The 11,258-nt window shown below is 46.7% G+C and overlaps 1 protein-coding gene across 1 annotated transcript in view; it reads right to left on the bottom strand.

The window, feature by feature from the left end:
* Positions 1-6,271: 6,271 nt before the first annotated feature.
* Positions 6,272-11,258, bottom strand: part of UPK1B (uroplakin 1B) — a 17,219-nt gene continuing 12,232 nt past the window's right edge. The window contains exons 7-8 of the mRNA XM_006030152.2: positions 9,860-9,943; positions 6,272-8,837 (exon numbers count right to left, since the gene is read on the bottom strand). Of these exons, the coding sequence (XP_006030214.1) occupies positions 8,787-8,837; positions 9,860-9,943 (135 nt within the window). The 3' untranslated portion in view covers positions 6,272-8,786. The remainder of the gene's footprint in view (positions 8,838-9,859; positions 9,944-11,258) is intronic.

The following is an 11,258-nucleotide window of genomic DNA, read 5'->3' as shown; positions in this document are numbered from 1 at the left end:
GTATACAACCAACACAACATTCGTGCATCCATTAAGCATCAGATGCTCTCTCAGTTGTTGTCACCATTGACCCATGAGCAGTGTTGTTCAGGGCAATAATTTCTTATGCTCCTTTTTTTTACTTTGTTGCCAAAGCGTATTGTATAACATTGTCCACAATCCATGAGGAGCCTCTCAAAACTATTACCAACATTTTCATGATTCAGGGAATCCAGCAAACTCTATGCTAAAGACCAGTACATTCTTCAGTTGAAACCTGGCCAGAAACCACATGGAAATGCTTAACACACTGTTGAGCCAAGTTGTTTTGCCTGATTTCAAATCAGCGCAGGACTGAAAATGTGACTCAGTGCAAATTATAGTGTGGACTGAACCAGGAGTGAACTGGTCATAGCATCATAGATTCCTACCACTGTCTTGCAACACAGGCAGAAACTATGCCTAAGATTCCCAGAAAGGCCATACCCCACAACCCTCAAAGAGATGGGCTAGCCTACTGCCAAGGAGGGCTTTCTTGAGAGGGCAGGCAAGGCTCCTAACCATCCATATTCTCAACCTCATATTGTCAGCAAAATAGTAGCTAGTCCTCTCGATTCAAAATCCTTTAAAACCCTCTGAGCAGCAATGAGCACAGAGCTGGGAGGCAAACTGGTAGTGAATGGGAGACAGGGAGGGTAGGAAAGGGAATTAACCCCACAAGGGAGAGTAGAAGGGCAAAACAAGTGAAAGGGTCATTGTAACCTAGAGCTGGAAAGGTAAGGTTAGGTCCTTGAGTCCATCCCCTGCCAGGGGAACATGAAATAGAACAGAAGATGAGTACAGCTGCCATGTCTCTAAGAGGTAAGGGTGAGCAATTTATGATGGACTGATGGACTGATTCACTGCAAGATTCAGAAGTGAATTCCCTGAGGTTGGCTAGAGCTTGTGCACTCCACGGGATTTTGGTTCAGCCTGTTATAAAGATGTGACCAAAGAGGAGCGAGGGTTAGATGTCAAACACCTACCAAGTGCATAGACCAGTGGTTCTCAACCTTTTTAGATTTGCGGCACCACTTGGAAATGCCAAGTTTTAGTTTTCACTCAGTTTCTGACTGCAGAAAGAGCAGTTCTTATGTTGTAAAGTACTCTGGAAGACCACCGCAGGTCAGCATGTTTGGATTTCTACTTGAAATCTCTGGGTTTATCTTGTAACTCATGGCTGCATACCTAACAGTGCTAACATTGAGCCCCACGACACACTTGAAAGGATCTCAGTGTACCATGGTTGAGAATCACTGGCATAGACATTCAGTGCTGGGCCCTAGGTCCAGGCCCATCTTTACAAGAAATCTGTTTTGTCTCACAGGCCAGAAGTGATGGGGTGCATGTCTAGTATTCAAATCCTTTATCACAAAGGGCCTGTAAATATTTAAATTCAGTGAGAGGAAGAGACTTTGAAACTTCAAAGACCACTCACTTGCTACTTAAGTATGAGCCACAAGGATTAAGAACATGAGAGCAGGCAGAGCTGGAGGGAGGAGTAAGACAGCTGAAGACTATTAAAAATAAAAGACATTTCCAGCCTGGCAAAATCCTGAAGGGAGTGGAGTAAAAATTAAAGATGAATCAGGCTGCACATACTAACCCTCCCTCTCAAGAAGAGGAGCTCATTTGGCCCAGCAAAGATTGGAAGTTCAGTGTACTGGTCCTTTTGGTAACATTTTACCAATGCCTGGAAGAGCCTGTCATCTAGTGACAAAGTGGGATACTGAAGTCTTGTTAAATTCACAGGTCATGCACTGTCCTGGAATAACTGCTCCCAGTCTCTGTGACAGTCATCAAACTCCTCAAAAGATACACGGTCTTTGAAGATCCAGTTTAGCTAAAGACCTGGGAACACTGCAGCATAGATAAGGCAACATGCAGCTGAGCTCTAAGCTTGCTCTGAGTGTTTCTCTCACTTAGCTTGGGTGGGGGTGCCACAAAATCCACTGTCCACAGTAGGTTTCCATTGCATGTGGAAATTAGTATATGGTAAACATCTCCTCATCTTGTAAGGGAAGGCCTCAGAGTCCTATCTCAGCTCCTGGGAGGGATAGTATACTCTACTTTTCAACCAGAGGAGAAGCCTCACATTACAGGGAGGGTTATTGCAGGTAGCTCCCACCTGGAGCAGTTTATAAAACTTTGTAGAGGCTTTTCCCCCTGTTGCTACAGACTGCTGAGGGGGATTTAATCCGTGAACTAGCTGGCATATTTCAAGGACAAACCCACTAGCAGTGCAGGACTCAAAGAACAAGAATACCACAGTAGGAACTGAGAGGAAAAACATGTGCACAGGAATGCTGAGTTATGGGCTAGGGACAGAGGGTGTATGCATACATGCATGCGATGCAGTGCCTGGCACTTTTAAAAGTGCCCAGTGCTGCGCTGCATACATTTGTATAAACAGCAAATGCATGTCAGCACTGAGAAAATGGTGGTGATGTGCTTTTGAACTAAAACACATCGAAGGTGTTTTAGTTGCAAAGCACACTGGTGCCATTTTCTCAGTGCCGACGCGCATTTTGCCATTTATACAAGTGCATGGAACGCAGCACCAGGTGTGTCAGCTTGCATGCTCCGCAGCCTCAATTAACTGAGTCTGCTCTGATGTGCCGGATTTCTGGCACATCGGAGCACACAAACTTATGTGGATAAATATCCAGGCATTACAAATAGACCAGTAGAAGCGATTGGAAACTGGTTCAAATTGTAGCAACAGAAGTTCAGTGTACATAAACCAGTTTCAAGTGGCCAAAACCGGTTTTAGACCTGGATGAATGTGGTATCAAACTTAACTGATTTAGGTTAAACTGGCCTATTGAATGTCTGTCTTATGTCCTCTCCTGACTCAAGACAACTCACAGTCCCCCAGCATCCCAGTCCCTTTGCAGCTCCCCCACAACCCAGCCCCACTTGCAGGGAGGGTGGGCTAGCCTTGGCCCATGCTGTCAGCTCCAGCCAAGCAGGGCTGGTCCAGCCCCACCTCTGGGCTGTTACAGACAGCAAAGCCTTTGTTCTGCTAGTCCTGCCTGCACCTGTCAGCCCAGTGCCTGGGGAGGGGGGGGGAGGGGAACAGAGACTGCCCGTTCCCAGCCCAGCCCCAAGCCCTGGTGTGCACAGGTGTCCCCTGGGGCCACATCAGTCACTGGTGTGTGTGCATGGGGAGGGAAGCAGTCCCTTCAGCCTGGGACCAGCCAGATCTCCCTGCCTCAGTGGGAGTTCCCCACCTCGGCAGGGTCCCCCTGAGCCCTGCTGTCCATGCCGAGGGGGAATTCCTGCCTTCCATCCCTCTCCATAGTCCAATGCTAGCTTAGCACAGCCCTGCCCCCACAGATGGGGAGGGGACAGGAGCAGTCCCTCCAGCCGGGTCCAAGCTGGTGCCTGACAGGCTACATGGGGGGAATCCCTGTGGCCTAGTGGGGGGGGGGGTCCCCATACTGGGCAGGGTCCCCCTGAACCCTGCCACCAGTGCAGAGGGGGAATTATTCCCTCTCACCCCTCTGCACAGTCTGGCACTAGGGGAACAGTCCCTCCAGCCTGGGGCCAAGCTGGTACTAGAGAGCACTGAGGGGTGGGAAGGGGGAATTCAACCTCTGCATCACCCAGCCAGGGCAGGAGAAGCCCTAGGGCTAGAGGGACTGTTCCCAGCAGGATGAAACTCGTGCTGGACTGTGCTGAGGGCTGGGAGGGTGGAAGTCCTTGCCGGCAGGACTTAGGGGACCCTGCCCTGGCTGGGGAAACTCCCACTGAGGCACAGGGATCCCTTCACAAAAGGTGATGCCCAGTGCTGGACCCTGGGAGGGACAGCAGGGACAGGGAGTGGGGCGGGGGGAAGAAATGGACATGTGCTCTGTGCAGCCAATCAGGGGTGGGCCACTCTTGGCTGCATTCGGGTGCCCTCGGCAGTGGGCAGCAGCCTGGGAGATGTGCTCTAGTGCGCCCCATCTTCTGGTCTGGGCCACCGCAGGCATCTGTCTGCTTTTCTGGATTCAAAGGTGAATGTCTGTTCAGGTCATTAATGGCTCAATCTATTCAGCTTAGAGAAACCTGCAAAGATTTAATTGATTCAGCCTTGGGCTTTTAGACTGGCTGTACTTAGCCATGGAGAGGAAGGGGTAGCCATGCCCTGATACCAGGAATGTATGCAGAATCTAGTTGCAGCAGCCCTCCCACACAAGCTATGCTACTTGACAATAGCCAGGCTGTAACCAGGGGATTCTTGGTAGCAGGGGAGATGGTAAAAAGGTAATTGCGTGTAGGAAAAAACACCCCATAAAGCAGAAATTGTGTAAGTAGAAGCTCCTGAAAGAGAATGACAGTAAGCACAAAATATGAGGCTGATGTGTACATAGTAAAACACAAAGACAGAAGCCAGCTGCCAAGTGACCTTGAGGAACCAGTACTTCAGCATTTCCAGCCCCACCTCATCAAGGCCCATAAGCTTTAAAAAGATAATTTTGGGGAAGAAGAAGGAAGAATAATGTGAATTCTGAACCTTTAGAACAGTGATTTTATCTGGAGTGATGTAATATCCTCTCAAGGGTGTCACACAACATTAGCACTGTCAGGCATGGGCGATGCATAGGGGGTGCACCTCCTGAAATTGGCCATGCACCCCCCCAGAAATGCCAGCCACAAAACTGAAAGTGCTGGTGGAAATGCACTTCAGGTTTCACTGCTGGCAAATTTCAGGCTAGATGATCAGCCATTGGGGGACCCGTCCCCCCCGGTCAGTGATCTGGTGCCCCCTCAGACTCGGGAGGCATGGTCAGCATGTTTTTAACACTTGGATTCCTACTTGAAATCTTTGGATTTATCTTGTAACTCATGTCTGCACACCTAACAGTGCTAATATTGAGCCCCATGACACCCTTAAAAGGATATCAGTGTACCAGGGTTGAGACTCGCCCGCACCCCACAAACTCGGTTGCCCATGCTGTTAGGTGTGCCAACACCTACAAATGATTCACAAGATAACCCTAGAGATTTCAAATAGACAGCCGTAATGTCAAAAATATGCTGACCCATTGTGGTCTTTGAGTTCTTGAAACAGAAGAACTGCTCTAGTGTTTTTCCATAGTCAAGAGAAGAGTGAAATTCATTTTTCAAAAGGAGTGCTGCTAAATTCAGAAAAGCCATGAAGAGGTGCCTTGAGTCTGAAGAGGTTACTGGTTTAGAGAGAGTACTTCATATTACTGAACCTTCTCTGAGCAAGGAGGACTAGAAAATCAAAAAAGTTATGAATAAAAATGCTTTCATTTTTATGAAAGCATGTAGTTCCAGGAGGCAAATACCTAACTACTTGCAGTCAGTACTGTACTTAGACTCCTGGTGGTCTTAGGTGAATTTTTAGTATTGGGCCTCCCTTTACCAGAGATAATGATGATAATAATTGGACAATGGAAGAAAAACCAAACAAAAAAACCAACCATTTTCGGGCTCCTTTCTATCCGGGCCCCAGGCAGCTACTCGGTTTGCCCAGGTCTGCTTGCAGTGAATGTGACAGACCTAATCTGAATGCAAGTTTGAGAACTTGACACGCAAGTTACATGTGTGCATTTTTGTACACAAACCATTGTGAAGCATTGGGTCTCAATGTTCTTTTTCCAGGGAAAGGAAAAAAAAGAAATGCAGTGTCCATGCATGCAGGGAAGCCAATAAACATTTGCTTTTAGCAGTATTTCAGTTTCAGCTCAGTTCTTCCTCATTTGATTGTCCCCAAGCTAGTGCCATTTCAAAGTGAGCAGAGACCTGTGCCTTAAAAATCACAGAGTACTGAAAATGAGGAGGATTTAAAAAGAAAAAGAAAAAAAGACCTTTGATTTGTGCATAAGCCTACTGGTTTTCATTCCTTATCTTTCCTTTTGCTTTGACGCTGCTGCCCACAGCTTTCCCCACCCTCTCCTGGAATCCTTTGACCACCACCCTAGTGGGGAACTGCAGGGACTAGAATGGGACCTCACAAAAGTAGGAAGACCAGAAAGAGCAGTGCAGGATTCCTTCCAGGCTGGCTTGACAGCATTCTGCCACAAGCCTGTTCTCTCCTGGTCATCTTGTTTCAGCAGCATGAGGCCACCAGTTCTGACAGCAGCAAAGCCAGCTTGGAGCTTCTCAAACCGCAGCCCCTAGTAGCCAGCAGCTACTGGATCAACACAACTCATATTTTAGAGCACACATGCATGCACACACACCCACACTCTAGAAGGAAGCTTGTAGACACCCTGCATGAATGGGAAACAGATTACAATTGGCAAAAAAACAAAAGCAGGTGTAGGCAAATTTTTCTGGCTGTGGGTAGGAAGGACCTGCCCTAGGCAAGCACCTGGCCCTGGCTGCCACCACTTTTCTCCATGGTAGCACAGGGAACCTCCTGAAGACCAACATGGGCTGGATCAGCTCTTGGACTGTAGGGTGCCAACCCCTGACCTAAAAGTTCAAAGTAGAACACAAGTTTGGGGGTGTTTTAGATCATCAGTTTAAGCTAATCTCAAGATTTTTGGATTGCTTGGGGTAGATAACATTGAGAAAGCAGCAGCCTGGCTCTTACTCCCTGTTCTGCAATGGAGAGGAATCTGCTATCTTATCTCTATGCAGAGGTCAGTACTAAATCAAAGCATTTTCAGAGATGGTGGGAAAGCAGCATGCATATGTACAATCCCTCCCTACCTTCAGCTATGAAAAAAATGGGAGATCATAAAAGGGGAACCCAGCAGTTCTCAAAGCCCAGCAATTTCAGCACATGCTGCTTTAGAGGTTTTCATCCTGAAAGCCACTTCTTCAGGCACATCAATGTGAGAGACAGCTTCTGGAAAGGGCTGTACCAATCCATTAGATATCATCAGCTTGCAGAAGCTTTTGGGGTAGTCAGATCAAGCAAGCACTCGGCATGGAAACCTGGAGGAGGTGTAAATCTACAGGGCAGAACAGTTTGAGTTTACAAAGGGAAAGGGGTCAGCATCAGCTCAGAAGCAACTATTTACTAGCACCAGACCACTTAGCAGTCCCTTGCAGTAGTCAGCACTAGGGGATGTATTTAAAAAAAAAAAAAAATCTGAGAACCACCGACACATCTGCTTGGGCCAACACCTGCAGGAGTATTCAGAACCAACAGTGCTTATGGTCATGCAATAAAGTCTGAATGCATAAAAAGCCCCTGCCACTTCATCAAGGCTGGAAGCCTTCCGCTGTTCTCTTCCAAAGCAGACTGCACGCACAAGATACCATCCCTCAGGCTGGACACTGATAACGACTCCATGAAGGTGAGAGGATACATTCATGTTCAAGTCCTTTACCCCTTTTTGTGACAAGTAAAAGAAAGGTCTCCTTTCCAATGCAGATACCCAGTGTTTCTACAGTACTATACTCCTTACGCAGACACCAGCAGCTCACAGCGAGACAAGCATGGAGTTGCAAACTTTTCAAACACAGGTCCACAGTCTCATGCACCCCTGAATTTATTCAAGATCCTTGGCAATGAGATTTTTCCAATTTGGCTTTTTTAATAAAGCTTTGGGGGAAAATATACAGAACCCCCCCCCCAAAAAATCTGGGCAGCTAGCAAGCTCTTAGGAGCTAAGATGCTTAGCAATAGGTTTCATCTTAAAAATTATTTTGTAGAGGAGCACGTTTTGCATAATTTAAGTCACAGGATACTAAGAAACCAACTGGCACAGAAAAGGACCACTGTAAACAAATCCTTTTTCTGACTTAAGTGGGAATTGTAATCTGCCAATGCAAGGACTGAATGGGATGCAGCAAGTCAGTCATGGATAAAACATGACTAAAAGAGTTTCTAATTCCCTTTACCACTAAATGTCCTACCCAATTAGGAGTAGCTAGAGGTAGAAAGATGGAGTAGGCTGGAAGTGGCAAAAGCAGAGGGACAATATATTCCCCTCTGACATCTCAGTGCAAGATTTTTCTTCATCAAGGCAAAAAAATATTTCTGTTGTTCCCTGAATGAGTCCTAGTCTTAGGAAATGAAGAATTACAATGGTGGTTAATCTATACCAAATAGGTTTGCATGAATTAGCTAGTGAGTAGAAGTAGGTCTGAATGTAGGAATCATACTGCAGCTTGGAGAACTACCTTTGGAATGGACTGATTAGCAACTTTCATCTTTGATGTCATTTTCTACCTGTTGACACAGGTATGTTTCCAATTAAATTGGCAAACCAAACCTTGAAATTAAGATGCATTCAGAGGGCGGGGGGTTGGCAGTGTTGTGCCTAAATTTCCCCTCTTGCAGGGAGTAAAGGCAGCAGTATCCATATCTACTGGTCAGAGGAATTCCCAGTATTTTTCCTGTACCTTACATGAGTCTTTTGCATCTCATTTGTTCCAGATGTCTTTTGTAAGAGTCCTAGTTTAGAGAGAAGGGTTTTCTGAAGCAAGTATATACATAGGCCATTCCCCTTCTAAAGCCATCACCAGAAGGATTAGATCATTTTTGTAACCTCATTTTCAAAAAGGCCTCAGAACAGTGAGGGAGGAGGAGAGGAAAAAAAAAAATAGTATCCATTCATAGGCATGAAAGCTGTAAAACTAGAAAAAAAAAAAAAAAGCCTAGGGAGAAGAGTTTCTTTTGTGGAGGTGTCAGCTCATTGGACTCATCTGTTAGGTGTTTGGGGAAGCATGTACATGGAGGGGGAAAGTAACCTAGAGCCTCAAATCCTCCCCAGTACAGGGGGAATATGGAGATATCAAAATTAATGCCTTTTCCATGCACTACTTCAGAAAGTTTGTTGGAAGATGCTGCACCTTCAATATTCAATTCTGCTCCAGTAGAACATGGTACAGAGAAGAACCCAGAACTGAAAGGAAAGAGAGGTTGTTTAGTGGGACTGTCTCTCAAAGCTTGCTTCACTGTCAGCTTTCTGCTGAATTAGGTCAAGGATTCCTGTGACAGAATCAGCTCCAAGGAACTACAGGGATCTGAAAGTCTGTACGGAGGAATTTAACTATTTGATGCAGAAGTTAAAACAGACAAGTTAATTTGGTTCCAGTGGTTTTTCTGGAAAGTTTTAAAACCAGTTTAGAATTTATCTGCTGCTTAAGTATTTCTCATGCTTGTTTTATGGATTATGTAAAGGTTTTTGGTGACCCATTTTCCATGATACTAGGTCATATGAGGATGATCTATTCCCTAACACAAATAGCATTGTTTCTGCAGTTACTGCATGACTCCAGCCCAGAGAGCTTTGAAGCTGGAAGCTGTCACAGTACCCCTGTACTGGAGGCGTCCAACAAAGGAAAATGGATGCTTCTCTACAAGAGAGACCTCAGCCCCCTCAAAAAACGTGTTTGGGAGGCCATTATGAAGTGACAGCCACTTAAGTGAACATCTGCATTAAAACAGATATGCTCGTGGCATCCCTTCCCATGTAGGTGTACATGGGATAATGGAGCTAGGTTGTTCATGCAAGTAGTTTCACTTCATGGGCTGTGCAATCAACCCCTTGCTAAAAATTTATGCACAGCATAGCTTACCTGCCTTAGCAGAGGTCCTTCAGTTTCAGCAGGCTGTGCTCAAAGACTGGACATCTCTGCTATTAACCCTAAATACCACTGACCCTCTTTACACAGTGGATGAGCTAGAAGTGGGGCTATTTTTGGAACACAGGACTGAAGAGCAGCTTTGTCTGAAAACTGCCCTTCAAAAAAAAAAAAAAAAAAAAAAAAAAAAAAAAAAAAAAAAGGCCCTCCCTGCACATTCCCATTGTCATCCACTTGGAAGGATTCCAAGGTTGAAAGAATTGTTCTCTAGTCGGCAGCCCTTTCACCCACGCTAAATTCTTCACCCTTATGCTATTAATATAGCAGATTTAGTACTCACAGTCCAGCAGAGAATGGCAAAGCCAAACCAAGCTACACCCCAGGCATGTCTGTCCATTGGTCCAGCGATAAGCTCGTAACAACCCTGTGGGAATCACAGGCAAGAGGGGAGTTAGAGCTTGTACCCAACATGAATGGCGCGTGCCTCAAGCAGCTGGGGGGGGGGGGGGGGGCATAGCTATGCCGCTGGCAACGGGAGCACGGTGGTGGCTGGAGCTCAGCAGCGGGAAGCGGGTAGCTCCTGCAGACACTACCAGCACTGTTGGTGGTGGCAAGCGCCGACGATGGGTCAGCAACCACCTGCAGGTGCCACTGGCAGTGGTGGGCAGGGACAATCAGGGACCACCTGCAGACACCACTGGTGGTGCCAGTGCCAGGGTGGTGAGCGGCAGTGTTGGCGGCACCTTTTTGCAGGGGATGCACTGCCACGTGCACCCCCTACACGTCACCCCTGTCACCCAGGACTCCTACTTAGGAGCTGGCAAAAACATCCAAATTCATACTGTGGATCTCTTTCTAGAAGGAAACCCATCTCAGATTCTTCAGGCTTCTGCAACACTTGCCAGGAATGGTACGAGTTCCCCCCCCCCCCCCCCCCCCCCCCCCTATTTCTTCCTAGTAGCCACACAAAGGCCAGTTTTTTGGAGGCTGCACACTAGCCTGGTCATTTCAAACTCCTCCAGACAGACTGGCTGAAGGGAAGATCCATGTTCTGTGACTAGGCTGCCACATTAGAACTGATTTTGCCAAGTCCACAAAAGAGCTTAGCAAAATAGACATTTGAAGTTGCCCCACTGCCCATTATATATCTGAGTTATCAGTGAGAGGTGTTAGGATAGCTCAGTCCATGAACTGGGCTTATTTAGTCTGCAGAAGAGAAGACTGAGGGGGGATTTAATAGCATTATTCAACTCCCTGAAGGTTGGTTCCAAAGAGGATGGAGCTGGACTATTTTCAGTGGTGGCAGATGACAGAACAAGCAGCAGTGGTCTCAAGTTGCAGCAAGGGAGGCCTAGGTTGTATATTAGGAAAAACTTGTTCACTAGAAGGGTGGTGAAGCACTGGAATAGGTTACCTAGAGAGGCGGTGGAATCTCCATCTTTTTCCCCAGCATGACAAAGCCTTGGCTGTAACGATCTAGTTGGGGCTGGTCCTGCTTTGAGCAGGGGGTTGGAGTAGATGACCTCCCAAGTTCCCTTCCAACCTTAAAATTCTATGATTCTGTGAGAAAACACACAGTTTTCTGCCACAGCCTCGATCAGGGTGTCACTATCTTGTTAAAACACAAGCCATCCTTCAAATGTAATGCCCACTGAGCACCATGGAGCTGGACTGAACTATGTCTGGAACCATTGCCTGCCAGTTCCATTGGGACAGCATCCATCCACTATGTTCCACCA

The sequence above is a fragment of the Alligator sinensis genome, unplaced genomic scaffold (assembly GCF_000455745.1).
Source record: "Alligator sinensis unplaced genomic scaffold, ASM45574v1 scaffold344_1, whole genome shotgun sequence".
NCBI classification, from domain to species: Eukaryota; Metazoa; Chordata; order Crocodylia; family Alligatoridae; genus Alligator; species Alligator sinensis.
This window is presented reverse-complemented; position numbering and strand designations above follow the sequence as displayed.